This window comes from Phallusia mammillata, chromosome 5 (genome assembly GCF_965637545.1).
Source record: "Phallusia mammillata chromosome 5, kaPhaMamm4.hap1.1, whole genome shotgun sequence".
In the NCBI taxonomy this organism is placed as follows: domain Eukaryota; kingdom Metazoa; phylum Chordata; class Ascidiacea; order Phlebobranchia; family Ascidiidae; genus Phallusia; species Phallusia mammillata.
In genome coordinates, this window is record NC_137256.1 from 22,403,695 (window position 1) to 22,419,935 (window position 16,241).

A 16,241-nucleotide genomic window follows, 5' to 3' on the forward strand; every position below is an offset into this window, starting at 1 on the left:
ACCGCCATGAACGTCGTTTCGTTTAGTTCTTAGTAACACAAAACGCCCGCACGTCTATAAAGTGACGTCACTGGCTTTGTTAAGTACAGCAGTGACGTAATAGTGCTGTGGAGGGCGCTTCCTGTGTATCATGCCCACAGAATTGCAACACGGAACGAACAGTTGTAACAACTTTGGCCTCCTTGGCTGTTTGAAGCTGTATAGGTGATACTATAGTTCAACTGAAATGCCCCCGAGTCAGATAGCACTGTATAGTTGCTATTTAGTCAGCTAAGAAACAGAAACTATTGCATATACTACGTATAGTTGCTTATCAGGTAGCTTCCAACGTGGTGATGTTATGAAATATACGTTTTACAAAACTGTTAGGTGACAATACAACACAAAATGCAGCGTCTGCATAGACGCTTCAGGGCTGATCCCGGTTATGAATTTATGTTCATCTTAAGACAGAACAATTTGTAAATTTAGCAAGTTTTAGCTCAGTCTTTCAAATCCTTTTTTGTATCCTGTTTGAACCAGTCGTCCTGTTTGAAGTTTAACTTGTTTGGCTTCCGGAAGTAGACTTTATTAACCTGTTATGCACAAACGCGATTAAGTTACGACGTTACACGACAAAGGCCTTAACTGCAGTGTATTGTTAAAACATTGTAGTCTAATTGATCATTGTCATTCGAAAAAATGTTCCACAAGGCACGTACAGTCACTTAAGATCATTAGAAATCGTTTAAACAAAACCACCTGTTGCGTTAGTAGGATGTGTACTTTCATTTTTGATGTTTGTTGCCTTTGTTTACGAAAGCTAAGGTAATGTTGCTCTACAGCCATAAGTGTGGCGAATCTAAGTATTCAGTCGCAGGAAGCCGTTGTTAGGTATTCGTTACATATAAGTTCTACTTTGCATGTTGACCAACGAAAGTTGCAAACGCTAAAGGAAATAGATATTTATATTTTGTCTTTAACGACGTCTAATTCATAAGGTTCTAAACCGGGAATCAATTTGGTAAGTTTGACATGATTTGGGGTTCAATATTAGTAAGTTATCGATTTATCTGTTATGATATTAGTAAGCTGTAGATTTAAAGACAAAAATTTGGTCTTTAAAATCTATCAAGCGGTAAATTAGATGCTACAAACCTCTGTTTTAAACTCTTTTATTATTTCAGCGCTGGATAGTTAACCTATTGGGGCAAAAAAGTAGGGAAATGTTTCGCAGTTGTCTTTGCTGCCCGAGGTCGACCTCTCCAGTCGCAGATGTTGATTTTAAAAACCTCGGCGGATCCCAAACTGCGGCAGATCAGAGCTTTAACAATCGCCCCCCAAGAATGCAACCCCCTACCCCCTCTTCTCCCCCGCCACCCCCGCCACAGAGACCCGAGGACAATCATCGTGAGTAATTGTTTTTAGTTTGTTTGTATGAATTAGAACATAACAGACAAGCTTCGGAGTTATAAAACCAAACATGTGCCTTCCGTTTTTAAATTGAGTTGAGTTGAGTTAAGTTTATTTTGCTTGCCTAAAGAAAAATCAGAAACCCACTGACAAAATAAACACGTGCCTTCCGTTTTTAAGTTGATTTCAATCTATTTTACTGGTTTAAAGAAAAAGAAAAACTCACTTGCAAGTCGCGGGCTCGTAAAAACAAGCAAGTTCTTTTTCTTTCCAAGTTCAAGTTGCGTTTAGTAAATCTTGCTTGCTTGAAGAAAATGTATAGCGACATAATTGGTGTAAAACCATTACCAAGCTGGAATAGTTGCACGACGTTAAAAACGTTATGGAGCGCAAAAATACTGAATGTCCTCATTGGTGGATCATAGATGAACGCATGGTAGCTACACCGTCGTTAAACCGCCAAACTTAAATAGGCACAAGGAATAATGCAAACATCATAATGCAAAGATCGACATTTAAACTTAAGAAAATAGTTTCACATGTGTAAATGTCCGTAATGCTAACCTTATCTGTTAATTTTATGTGGTGAATGACAACACCTGTGTTTTCTCATTAACGTTTGTTCATGGTGTATATACCACCAACAATTTCCATTTAAAAGTGTGTGGGTGCATTTAAGGATGTCGTCATACATAACTGTGCATCGTACACACTAGCTGTGTTTATAGATCAGAGACTGGTAAAGAGTGCTTGGTTGGTTCCAAGTCACAGTTTCCTGTCTAGCAAAGACAATGAGTTAACACACAAACTAAAACCACTTGATAACTTAGATAAGTGGTTTAAAACCTGTGCCGTTTGCTGCAAAATATTTGGGGCAGCTCAGTTTTATCACATTTCTGAATTCAAAATGTAGCACAAAATATAGTTCGTTTCTGTGGATCAAGCCTAAAAATGTTACACACCAAGATGTCTGAGTTATTAACACCTTTAAGTAAACCTATGTACAGTTACAAAATACCTACGGTTTTGGCACAAATAAAGTTAACTTTGAATTTGTAATTACATTTGCCAGAAGAGCTCTACAAACTTGATATTATGCCTGGCAGCAATAGCTTATATATTTGAATTTGTTTGTTTCTGTAGCAAAATACATTGCCATGTTTGACTACGATGCTAGGACACATGAAGACCTTTCGTTCAGAAAAGACGACCACCTTTACATTCTGCACAAGTAAGTGCCAAGAAAAGCTCTATTAAAACAACTCGGAGTAATCCTTTACCCTTGTACTGTGTTCCAACTACAAGGAAGTAATCAATGCCTTTAGAGGCGGTTACAATAACACGTGTGGTGCGTTTGGCTGTGCTTTGAGTAATCTGTTTCCTCATATTCTGTAGTGATGGCGATTGGTGGTTGGCAAGATCTGCAAAGTCAGGACGAGAGGGCTACATACCCAAAAATTACATCGCGCCTGCAGACAGCTTGGAAACTAAAGGGTTCGTAAAAGTTTTCTTTTTCTTTCCATTGTCTTTTAAGGAGTTTATGCAAAGTTTGTGCACGGCTACTCCATTGTTTCTGCTGCGCTAACCACACGCATTATCTGGTTCGCGTCAGAACCAGAACGGAACGGGTTTTGTCTATGATTTTTCAATTAGGAGATTCAACTTTCGTTTTGTTGTTTAGATGGTACTTCGGCAAAATCGGTCGCACGGAATGTCAGAGAGCGTTAATGAGAAACGGGTCGCTTCCTGGGATGTTTATTGTGCGGGAAAGTGAAACCGCTGTTGGTAAGTGGACAATTTTAAGGGCAAAACACATAATATTACCCAATTAACCGGGGGTATTTGGCATGCACAGGGGATAACAGAAGTTGGCTAAATATTTCAGTAATGCAGGTTTAATATGTTGAGAAATCTTTGTGGTTAATTTTTATCGTCGAAGTCCTCAGATAGGTGAAACGAAAGGAAAAAAGTTGTGACAATCGTAATCAGACGGTTAGAAACCGCTCACGTGGTGTCAATAATAAAACATGCGTTTGTTTAATATTAGTTCCTGGTATAATACGTATTTAAAAATTCTTGTTCGTAGCAGTACAAAGATGACTTAACGAAAATGATTCACTTGCTGCGCAGTTTCGTTGCTTGTTACTTGCGCAGCACAAATAATGAATGATTCATTGTCTGCTGCTAGTGATGACTGTAAGCCACTACTGAACTCTAAGAAGGTTGCCTGTTGAATGCCTTTACCATCGTAATATACGTTCCAAATACTGTCTGTTGGCAAGCCATACTTTAAAGATATCAAAAAGGTTTCTTTTTATCATGTTTCATTTAAATGGCCAAAGTTCAGGTTTTTAAGCTTAAAAACTCTCCAAAGCCTGTAATGCCTACAAAGTTTTTCTCAAAGAAGTCGTGTTGATAAAGTTACTTAATTTATGTTTGGGGTTTGGCAACGAAACATTCTTGCCAAAAACAGGCCTTAGCCATAAAATAAATGTGGCATTTATAGCTTTTGGGGGGCTAAAGGGTCTGTCAGTTTGCGAACCACTTGCGTAGAATTATGATAAAGAGTTCAGTCAGTGACCCTATGACTTTTTGCTACAGTTGCTGGTACTTACTCACTGTCTTTATGTGACCAAAACGGGGCCGTGAAGCACTATAAGATTCATCGACTGGACAATGGCGGTTATTACATCACAAATCGGGTCCAGTTCCCTAACCTCATAGCACTGATCAAGCACTATCAAAGTAAGTAAACTGATATTTTTTCAAGTTTGTTTTAAACATATTGTTTTGAAATGCAATATTTTTGTGCTTGATGAAGTGTATGTGAAGCATCCAAATGCGAAAATGCTGTAAAACATTAAAAAAAACTTTTGTATTGAATTCATATCGAAAGCTTTCAGATTTGAGATATTGAGACAAGAATGCGTTTTTGTTAACGCAAAAATTCTATTAAAACAAACTTAACAAAACGAATTTTTTTTCAAGCTGGCTGGTACATTTTCATCTAAGTGAGTTAGACCCGACCTAAATATCAAAAATATTTACTTATAATACAGCGGCTTGAATTAATACACATGTACTATACCTCACTATCTTGCTTCTTAATCTAATATAGCTAACTCGGATGGGCTTTGCTGCTCATTGACCGCTCCGTGTCCGCGTGACGTGAAACCTGACAATTTCCTGGCCAAAGACGTTTGGGAAATTGACCGTTCGCAATTGAGTCTACAGAAGAAGCTCGGTGCTGGAATGTTTGGCGAAGTTTGGAAAGGTAAGGTTTAATATATATACAGAAGCTAAATTGTATAAAGTGTTGGCAATCTTAAAAAGTTAGCAGAACTACTAGGCACAAAAAGGTTTCGTTTGACATTGAGCTTAAAGCGCTTGCATGATAACTTTGGTATGGCCGTGGTTAAAGTGCAGTTTCTGTGGGAAAGTAGGCACTCACTTGAAAAAACTTTTTTTCACAATCACAATTGTATCTGAACTTCTATAGGGTGAATAGATTTATTGTAAATATCATTTTTCTGTCGTGAAGGTATTTTGTTTCGTGATCATAGGTTTTATTTGAAATCAAGCTTAAAAGCGCTTTTATGGGAACTTTGATATGGCCGTAGCACGCCTTCGCAAAATAACTTGGTCAAACGCATTGCGTATGAACTTGTATATGGTAAAAACGTTTACTGTAAGCCTTTTCATATTTTCTGTTGTGATCGTTAGTGCAAGTTATTCAGGCTTTCTGAAATCTGTGTTTTTATCACTTGAATTACAGTTTGAACACAAAAAATAGAACTTTAACCACTTTTTAGGTATTTGGAACAATACAACGGAGGTGGCAGTGAAAACGTTGAAACCGGGAACAATGTCACCTAAAGCCTTCCTTGATGAAGCCTTGGTGATGAAAACCCTTCGTCACGAAAAACTAGTGAACCTCTACGCCGTTGTGAGTTTACTAAACTGTTTATTCTGAACTTGAGTCGAATGTTCGTAAATACAGCTTTAGTTTTCAACACGCTTTGATCGAACAAAACGTCCTGAGTACTTCAGCTATAGTACGGATTACTCTAAACGTGAAACGTCTCTTCAGCCATTTCGTATAATTTATGTATTATGGCGCTTTTAACGTTAGGAGATTTGGTTTGTCCTATAAAAAATGTAATTTGCTTCGTCAAAATTTCAATTATGAAAGCGGGTTTAACTTGACAAATAGCAACCGAAACCATCAATGAAAGCTAACTAGAAACTTGGCTGAATAAATTCACGCTTCGTATTGTTACCATACATTACCAACTCTGCTCCATAGTTAAATTTTTTGCCTGCCAATCAAACGTACAGTTTATCCTTTTTTGCATTGATTTTAACGATAGTATTGTTAAATCGTTTGCAAAAACATATATTCCGCTCTGATTTGAATTGATTAAGCTTGTGTTTAAGTCAGTATATTCTGTCCAGGATCAAACTCCATGAAGTCATGGAGATTAAGGAGTTATTAGCAAATTTAAAAAATACTTTATTGCAGGTCTCCACGGAACCAATCTACATCATTACCGAGTTTATGCGTAATGGCAGTTTGCTAGATTATTTGAAAGATGGCGGTGGCAGGCAGTCGGGTTTGGTGGACCAAATTGATATGGCTTCACAGGTTGGTCGCTTTAAATGTTAATTTAGCCGTTGAACTGTTCAACGTTGTCAACAACAATTTTACATTCAGGAAATTCTAACGAAATGATGACTTTCATCTTCTGTTAGATTTACTCTGTAGTATAATAGGCAAATACATTAATCCAAAATCTTGATCGAAAAGACTACTTGCTTGTACGTCCAGACAGACTTGGACAACTAGATTTTTTTTCGGTTTTTCAAATTAGATTAGAATTAAAATTAGAGCATCTCCTTTTTTTGCAAATTAGATTAGAATTAGAAGTAGAATTTTCTCAAAATCTAGAAATTAAACTAGAATTCAAACTAGAATTAGATTTAAGCCAATCAACTTTAGTTTGTTTCAAATTTAAACTTGTAGATTTGCACATTTAAAACAATACGATTCGGTGCGTCTAAAACGTGTTTAAACGGAGCTGAGTGCCAAATTTCACTGATAAACGTGTTTCAGTGATGTAGTTTGGTCTTGTTAATTGCATGGTTTTGTGCGTTATGGTTAAAAAATGCATGCTCAGATCACATGCCTAAAAGTGCCCTTGGACAAACTAGCAATTTTGGGAAAACTGTGAATTAGATTAGAATTAGAATTAGAGCTTACTCGATAATTCTAAATTAGATTAGAACTACAATTACCGCCATTTTGCTCTAATTTGCCCAACTAGACAACTAGAATTATCTAGTTGTCCAAGTCTGCGTCCAGACGCCCGTTAAAACAATTAAACATTTATATCAATCTATACAAGAAATAGTCCTGTTTTTAACTTTTTACATACTTTACAAACACCCTATTTTCCAAGCTGGTGTTTTGTTGGTTATTAATTTTTTGCCCTGTAAGTAATTCTATTGATTCAGTAAGCAAATCTAGTTAAGTCCATTACATTGTAGTTTTTGCACCAACCCTGAAAAACCTAACTAAAACACGTTGCTTAAATGCAGATATCAGCTGGCATGGCATACATAGAACGCAACAACTACATTCACCGCGATGTTCGGGCAGCCAACATTCTGGTTGGCCAAAACAACATTTGTAAAGTGGCGGACTTTGGGCTCGCAAGATTGATTGTGGACGATGAATACAGCGCCAGTAAAGGTCTGAGTTTGAGCCTTAAACAGCAGAAGTTAAAAAAGCGGGTTTCAAAAATCATCCCTACTGCGCATGCGCATATCACTCGATGATGATATGTGAAGTTATTGAGAGTTTTTCACGTCATTTTGCTTTGCTGCATTACGAAATTGCGGTAGCTGTTTCAAGTTATCCTGTTTCATGGGCTAAATCATAGATAGGTAAATATCCGATGAAAAGATACAATAGAAAACAAAATCACTACAAATTGGGAGACAATGCAACCAACGTTTACGAGACAAACAAACTAAGTTTATTTAAATTGTTAAGGTTCAAAGTTTCCGATAAAATGGACGGCACCCGAGGCTGCTATGTACGGAAAATTCACAATTAAATCGGATGTGTGGAGTTTTGGAATCCTGCTCACTGAAATCGTAACGAAAGGACGAATTCCATACCCAGGTATCAAGTATTATCATTTCACCCCAGCATTTCGACTCGTCTCTTTTAAACTGACGAAAAACTTTAATAGTAACCACGTACTGGATCTGTAGGGCCAATTGTAAACAACGCAAATGATTTATATCAGGGTTATAAAACTTGATTCGGCGAAGATGCTGAGTATACGAACTGATTTGTTACTTTAAAGGTGCTAAAACAGGTTTATTACTTCAAGGGGGTACCGATAACAAAAAGGTTAAAAACGCCGTTTTAAACCAACTCTGTTTACAGGAATGTCAAACCCCGAAGTGATGGAAAGGGTGCAGGTTGGATACAGAATGCCGAAACCACCTGCTTCTCCACCATGTCCCGATTCACTGTATGATTTGATGTTGCAGTGCTGGCACAAAACCCCGCTAGAGAGGCCGACCTTTGAATTTATGCAGGTGTGCAATCCGGGCCCATGAACTTATTTGAATCTTAATTAGACCCGTTAATGTATGTTTAGGATAATGTTTTTGCGGCACAAAGTAACTAGGGTGTGAGTTCGAATCCCAGTCTAGCTTGTTTTCCAATTCCGGCCCGACTTATATATCTTTGTGATCTGCTACACAACAAACATGATGTTGCGTTGTTAAGCTGCAAACTTGTGTCAACTTAACATGTTTTTCTCGCGCACCAAGCTTAAAATTTAATAGTTTACTACTGTCACAATCGCATAACTTAACAACGCATTTTGTGTAACATAAAAAACATGTAAGGTAAAAATGTTTTAAGGCTTTTTAGGGAGTAGCTATCACAGTGAGCGGGTACACTATTTCCCACAGTCTTTCTTTCCAAATCTTTGGATTCAAAAACGTTTGAGTTAAAATTTATAAAGTAAATATTATTTACGTCCTTGCTTTTTTGCTTTCAGAACTTTTTAGAAGATTATTTCCAGGCGACCGAGCCTCACTACCAAGAGCAAGATGCTTTCTGATTTTATTTGCACCAATTTTATTTCCAATTGTAGGGAAGCATGTAAAAGCTGGCCACTGTAAGATCATGCCTGTAACCATTAGCTAAACTACACTGCGAAATTGTACTTGTTTGTCAAGCGACTTTGCACATACTCCTAATGCACAAATTCATGTGTTGTATGCTTGACTTTAGATAATATGGGTTGCTATAATATTTAGGCAACAATTTGTAGAATTTGCAGACTGCAGACTGCAGACCTACCAACTGGTTTTATGATTAAACGCCCGTTGCCAATGTTTACTTTTCTTGTGTCTGGGCATACATACAAGCTCCATTTAAGCAACGCTATTGGCCTGGTTAATTTACAGTTCATGTTTTATGTGCATCATCGATTTATGTGCTGAGTATTATTCGAGCATTGTGCACTTACGCAAGGGCACACTGGTGGTTGACTTGTGTGCTTCTGGTTGTTCTTTTGCAGAATATTAAGTTGTTTTAATGATTTGTCAAGTGAAACTGTTACTGTCCATGCGCTTTTTAACATTGGTAAAATCCAGCAAAACCATTTCTAATGTTGTGTTTTTTACTATTGATTAACGGTATAGTCCCATTGTACGCTTATATTTTAAAGTAAAAAAAGTAATAAAAAAGATTAAAGTGTTTTCAATATATAAGCTATTGCTGCCAGGCATAATATCAAGTTTGTAGAGCTCTTCTGGCAAATGTAAAATTGCATTTGCCAGAAGAGCTCTACAAACTTGAAGAAGTGTTTTCATTGACATTTTTTAACTTTTGTTTCGTTGTTGCTTTATTGGCACTTTTTTCAAACATTTAATTTCTTTTTAGTATATTTTAAATCTTACTAAATCGAAATCCCTTGCATTTGTGTAGCCTTACAATGCGATTTATTTTGTGTGGTCGATACTTATGTCCTCGTTACTGTTTAATTGTCTTCGCTGTTTTACAAATATCAATAAACGACCACACTTTCCTGTGTTTACACTTCAACGGTGAAAACAGTTTGGAATGTATAGTATCGTATTTTGTCTTTTCCAAATTACCATAGAGTGCAAATCATGGTACGCCAGACCTATTGAAGATGCGATACCGAATCAAGTCAGTCTGTGCCTTGCCATATGGGAATGCTTGAGAGATTGACTTGATTCGGTATCAAGCCTTTAATATACCTGACGTACTTTGATTTGCAATGAGTAGAGCGTGATCGCTGGTCTACATCTACGCTTCAGGGCTGATCCCAGTATGAATATATTCATCTTGCTTACCATGAAGTGTGCGGATTTTTTTCCTCAACGAACTGTTGGTTTAAAAAACACCTATACGTATCTTTCATGCACGAATTGTTAGAAGCGACAAAGTTAAACGAAAAAGATTCATCGCAGAAATGTGTTCTTGATGACGGCTGCAAATTTACTGACTAATTCTTTCGCGTATGTCGTCAAATTTCAAACGCGTTTCGCCATACTAAATTGAAAGCAACATTCTACTTGCTATTACTTGTTTAATGGTCGTTTAAAGGGAAGAAAAAGCTTGTTCATTTCATGTTTTACGCGCAAGCGGTTAGTTTTTCCGGGCCACTTACAGTCCTCCAACGCCAAGGCAAGTTTAATATGTAATAACTTTAATATGTGATAACTAATATGTGATAACTACGCGTCAGTGAAGCGATTTTGTCTCTTGAGAAACTAGCAAAAATTAAGCGTTTGACGATTTTTTTATTTATGTTTTATCACTACTGCTACCATTTTCATTTTTCAGCAAACAAAATCAGGAAGAAAAATAAGCGTTGATGTCAGTTATGAAAAAAGTTAGTTGTTTTTGTAGAGTATGTTCCGTTTACTGTGTGGAATTTTACTTCAGTTGAAGGACCTCATTTTACCCGAGCAATAGGGTAGATTAAACCAGCTGTCGTGCAATATTGGATCCAATTTTTCCATCAGTGTTACCGAAATGTTTCAACGCTTTCCGCAAAAGTGTCCTATTATAGCCCGCTTTTTCCTGCTAGTAGTTCTATTCAGGGCAATTAAAACGCTTCAGCACATCGATTTGTTCAACGTAAATCAAATAGCGTAGGCATATCATTTGAAATTGATAGTTTATTGGCAGGATACTCCATAATGTGTAACCTCCCATCCTAGGTGTTTAGCAAGCAGAATTGGATAGCAAAATATACAATATGTCTTATGAGGATGTTCTTGAGCAAGTAGGTACTTTTGGCGTCTACCAGAAAAGAATTTGTTTGTTTTTGTTCTGCATTGGCTTCAGTGGTGGCCTGGGTAGTCTGACCATGATCTTTACTTTGTATTCACCCGACCACCATTGCAGGGTGTCTGGATTGAACAGGAGTCAGGTACAAATAAAACTTAACGTGCATATTTGTCCAAGTCACATAATTGGTTTTAATTTATGAAGGAATTTCATCCGTCAAACAACATGAATATCTCGGCCGAAGACAGATGCAAGGAACTGGTTTTGAATTCTGGGAATAATTCTTCAACAATACGATATGTGAACTTCACTAACAACTGCTGTTCGGAAGGTTGGTCGTTTGACGAACCTGAGGTCTCGACCGTCATAACTGAGGTTAGAACCCAAACGATTACACTTATCCATTAATTCTCAGCGTACATGAATCCCAAAGCCTTAAACTTACGACACAAATCGAAAAGGCTAACGCGAAAGGGTTACCAATTCTTGGCGATAAATCATAGTACGCCAGGCCTATTAAAGACGTGTACCGAATCAGCTACTCTTGGTGATATGCATGATATACCCAGCACTTTTTTTCCAATGTCAGATGTTGTAAAGGTATGTAATCTATAAACATCTGTAATCACACCACAGTATACAAGTCGTATTTGAGAAGCTTCGCCGTAAAATATTATCACGTTTCAGGTGTTCTTTAACAGTTTTTTTTTGCCTTTTTAGAAACTTGGTGAATGTACACTGAATACTGATAAATACTAAAACCGTGTATGTGTGAATGTACATTGTGTTCGATAAATTCTGTTCTTACTTTTTCTAGTATAACTTGGTGTGTTCTGACGCTTGGAAAAAGCCGCTTGCTATATCCATGTTTATGTTGGGTGCAATTGTGGGAATTTACATTGGAGGACTACTCTCTGACAGGTTGCCTTTGAAACCTATGCTAGAATCCTATAGTGGTCATGATTCCCTTTTTACAAACTTGTCTCTATGTGTAGATTTGGAAGGAGGCCTATTCTCTTGGCATGTGTGCTTCTGAAATTTTTGCTCATGTTCGCCCTAGGCTTTCCCACTACCATCACATCATATATTGTGCTGATGGCATTTGCGGGTGTTTTCCTTCACGCGAATTACTGCACTACATTCGTTCTTGGTGGGTCATCGATCTATCTATTGTACAGTTGTACATAGCACAACTCTTAGGTCTTTTTTTAAATTTTACGTTTGTTATTCTGTTGAACCGGCAGGGCAAGAACTTGTAGGCAAAGAACACAGGAATAAGGTTTCGTTCAGTTTATATGGAGGCTACTGCTTTATTGCCGCTACAGTTCCGATTCTTGGTTGGATTTTCAATGACTGGCGGTGGCTTATGAGATGTACGGGACTTATAGGGCTACTTTACATCCCACTATACTGGTGAGGAAATGTCAGATAAAATGCACATTTATCGATTAGTCGTGGTCACGTTTTGTTGACCTGGTTCTAAACTCATTTAGTAGAGAGACGAGTTTCCGGTGTAATTTACCAATTGCAATGGCAAAAAAAAACATCAAAGCGTCGAAGTAAACAACGATGCTCTGTTGATCTGGAAATATAGGTTGGTACCGGAGTCACCTTTGTGGTATCTCTCATCTGGCCAAGGCGAGAAAGCCACAACTGTGCTTGCTACGATTGCAAAAGTCAACGGAAAACCTCATCCTGGGCAACATGTTGTGGCAGTGTTTAAGTCGAATGTGAGTACCAATGGGAATACTTTATTTCCAACTACATCTTCGTACGTGCAAAAAGGCTTTGTTTTTGTTGGTTGCTTGCGCAGGAAGAATCAAAACTGGTTGATGGTGAAGCGAAAATGGAAATGTCTGCAAGATATCAGATGCTTCAAATAATTACAGTCCCAACAATTCGTCTCAGAATTCTTGTCGCAAGTTTTTCATGGTAGGTTTTTTACCATCTGCCAAATGGAAATTAGGACTTTTTAGCAAACTTCGTTGTGTTGAATTATCATCGGTTTGTTCACTAGTCAAGTGTACAACATGTCAAATCTAAGTCAAGTATTATGCCTAGCAGCAATACCTTATATATTTGTCAAATCTAAACAAGTACGTGTATTTGTCACCCTTTGTGCTCAAAACAAATCAGCGAACTCTATATCGGCGGTTGTTCAAGTAGAATTGCGGATTACAGCACAAGGTTTTAAAGCATACAAAATGATTTATTTCTAAACTACATCCGCCTTTGTAGGTTGGTGACAAATATGGTTTACTACGCTCTTGCTTTGAATATCAGCGCTTTCAGTGGCGATCGGTTTATAAACGCTGCCATTTCTGGGCTTCTGGAATATCCAGGAATCATTATGGGGTCACTGATTATCCAGTGGATTGGAAGACCTGTGTCTTTGTCGCTTCTCATGGGAGCAGGGGGAATGTGTCTTGCCGCGGCTCCCTTTGCTCAAACAGGTGAAACTAAGTTGAGCGATTATCGGCCTTTTCGTGCTCTGACAACACGCAAAATCCTTATGCTAATCTTAAATTTGCGCTAATCCCAAACGCACTTCATTGAAACACACATTTACGATCCGTTAGCTTTGATCTTTAAAGATTTTTCATGTCTTGAGGTAAACGATGTACCAGAAGCTGTTTTGGGCATTAATAATAACGCAAACCAAATAAAATCCCTCCATTGCGCTATGCTAGTTGATCTACAAAACCCAGTGTGGTAATTTGCACTTTTGTGCGACTTTGAGAACGAAAAACACGTTTCGTAAAATGTTAAATTTCTCAGGATAGTACTTGAGACACAGGGTCTCTTAATAGTACATTTTCACCAATTTTTGTAATATGCAACATAAAGAAACATTTATTTTCAGTAAGCGCTGGTTTTACCACGGCGTTGGTGATTATCGGAAAAACTTTCATCATCGGAGCATTTTACATCAACTTCAGCATCACAGGAGAAATGTCGCCCACTCTTCTGCGAAACGCTTCCATCGGTGTAACATCTGCCATAGGAAAGATTGGAAGCTTTCTAGCTCCTTATCTTATGTTTCTAGGTACGTTTGTTTCCAACCTCGCAACAATTAGAGAATTTTTGTAGAATCCAGGCCAGCAGTAAATTGATTAGGACCCGGAAAGACTCCCGTCGTGGGTTCGAATCCCACCGCAGGCTAGATTTTTCTAGCCTACGCTATGCCATATGGTGGTGAATGCTTGGTGCGGTCGGTTGATTCGGTATGACGCCTTCAATAGACCTGGCGTACTATGATTTGAATAGGAATTTGTGATAACGTACGAAAATTTAAAAGTTGTATTCTTAAACGTTGACTTAAATTATTTGTTTTCGAATCAAAGGGGTTTGAAGGCAAACTGCAAAAGGCTCATCGAGATGGTTAGTGTTGATTGCTTTATAATTATTTTGTGCAAAGGTGAAACCAACCGTTATCTCCCGTTTTTTGTCATGGGCGGTCTGTCGTGCATTTCATCGCTTTTGACGATTTTGTTTTTACCGGAAACAATGAAAAAAGTTCTGCCCGATTCTCCTGCGGACGCTGAACGCCTAAAACCGTAAGTAAAAATACTCTCTTAAGTGTATTAATAAAAATCCCGATTTTTGAACATGAAAAAAAGAAATCACAAAATGTGTTTTGCTCTCCAAAGATTAAACACATTTTAAATTATTCAACTTACCGACATACACTATCTTTGTTCTTATAAACGTGTTGGCTAAAAAACTTGTTTTTAATTAGTTATATTTGATTTTACCAAGGCTCTTGAACATATGAATCAGAGTTTTCATGATAGTGAATTGTCTGCATAAACTGGAATTACACGTTGCATTTTTTTGTATTTTTTTTCAAAGTGTGATCAGGAACTGTTGCGTAAAACGGAAAACTGAGTTGGTTGCAACCGGGAACCTGTAATTGTGGATTTGTAAGTGAAGCACGTGGCCATCCTTCCATAAAAGCACACTAACCCACAACGCTCAACACACAAATGATTAATAACTGCAATTGAGTTCATCCATGCAATAAAAGACGGAACAATTAATAAAGTATCGCTTCCAGTGCAAACTATGTTTTGATTATTTTAGTTTAGAAATATATATTTATTTTGTAAAAACAATTCCCTCTACAACTGGGCTGTAAACTGGCTTCGTTATTTTTTTGTTTTTATGTTAAGATATATCACTACGCATCCATTAGCAAGCGGATTAAACTTAGTTTAACTTTACTCAGTTCAAAGTAATTTTATCACCAATTTGTCCCAGGCTAAAAGATAATATTAGAAATTCGTCACCATATTGTATTTGATCCGAAATCAAATCTACTGAATTCAAATTGTTCAAGAGGTCAAGATGCCGTAAAGAGAATGAAATGTTTTCCACATTTAAAAAACATAACTTATTTTCACACTTTCTTGGTTTGGCAGTTTATCCGATTTTATGTAAATGCTTTGCCCCACTGTAGTTCTGTAAAAAAATTTGACGTCACTTCTGCTACACCAAAATCACCAAACCTGATTAATCATGGGTGCTTATCAACAAAATAAAAAAGAGTAATTTATAATCAAAACTGAGTCATATACACGCGGCGCCACATTGATATTTGCAGCTTTTAGAAATATTATTTTCATCTGATTTTGTTGCGTAAAACTTTCATACATATGTGTACGTTTTGTCTAGCTGGAAAATGGCAGTTGTTATTCTTATGTCTTTGTATTTTTTGAAGTTCGCGTTAGTGTCTTGCCAGAATTACTATACAGGTAAGGTTAGGCACGTAGTAATTCCACTGAAAAACAACACTAAGATTGACTATACCATTTCAGCAAAGTACGAAAATCTTGGCTGTTGGAAAGATGTGGAAGGTTTGCCAGCGATCGCTGAAGCCAGAAACAAATTAAACGTTTTGGATGGTGATTACAAAACTCGAGAGCTGGCAATAGTAAAGTGTGCGAGAGAAGCTGTTCACAGTTCGTACGAAGTATTTGCACTGCAAGTGAGTACTACTTTGACGAATATTCATTAAAACTTTCAAACATGAAATAAGTGGCAAACAATTTTATATCTGTTGTCACGCAGTTTGTTTTATTTTCAGGACAATGGGAAATGTATGACGTCATGTGACGCAATACACAGGTATTCCATGTTCGGTGAATCCCACAATTGCAGAACAAACGGCAGGGGAGGGTTGAACGCCAATCAAGTTTACAAACTACGAACAACTGCAACCGGTATGATGTCGAAATCGCGTAATAAGCCAGAATGTGTTGTTTGGATGACTTTAGTTACATTCTTGTATAGTTTTTCAATATTTAAACAACATGTTAACAAATCGATCAGTGGATATGTATTCTTATAATTGCAGTAACTCTGGATGACCTTGGCTGCTGGAACTTCACCAGACCGCGATCAATCCCACGTTTGGAGGAATCTCACCCTTTATTGACTGGTAATTACAGAAATAGAAAAGAGGCCATCGCAAAATGCGCCCAAGTTGTCTACGAGC

At 37.4% G+C, this 16,241-nt stretch overlaps 2 protein-coding genes across 2 annotated transcripts; both read left to right on the forward strand.

Moving 5' to 3' along the window:
- Positions 1–1,147: 1,147 nt before the first annotated feature.
- On the forward strand, positions 1,148–9,554 carry LOC145229990 (proto-oncogene tyrosine-protein kinase Yrk-like). Its single transcript, XM_080095345.1, has 12 exons — positions 1,148–1,389; positions 2,536–2,623; positions 2,788–2,886; positions 3,074–3,177; positions 3,994–4,137; positions 4,511–4,666; positions 5,205–5,338; positions 5,915–6,037; positions 6,991–7,144; positions 7,448–7,579; positions 7,850–8,004; positions 8,475–9,554. Exons 1-12 carry the CDS (start codon positions 1,206–1,208, stop codon positions 8,535–8,537), a joined length of 1,536 nt encoding a protein of 511 aa, XP_079951471.1. The 5' UTR covers positions 1,148–1,205; the 3' UTR covers positions 8,538–9,554.
- A 1,158-nt stretch (positions 9,555–10,712) lies between these two features.
- Positions 10,713–14,797, forward strand: LOC145229697 (organic cation/carnitine transporter 2-like). Its single transcript, XM_080095031.1, has 9 exons — positions 10,713–10,739; positions 10,949–11,119; positions 11,562–11,665; positions 12,339–12,474; positions 12,558–12,676; positions 12,983–13,197; positions 13,608–13,790; positions 14,163–14,301; positions 14,597–14,797. Exons 1-9 carry the CDS (start codon positions 10,713–10,715, stop codon positions 14,655–14,657), a joined length of 1,155 nt encoding a protein of 384 aa, XP_079951157.1. The 3' UTR covers positions 14,658–14,797.
- Positions 14,798–16,241: the final 1,444 nt, after the last annotated feature.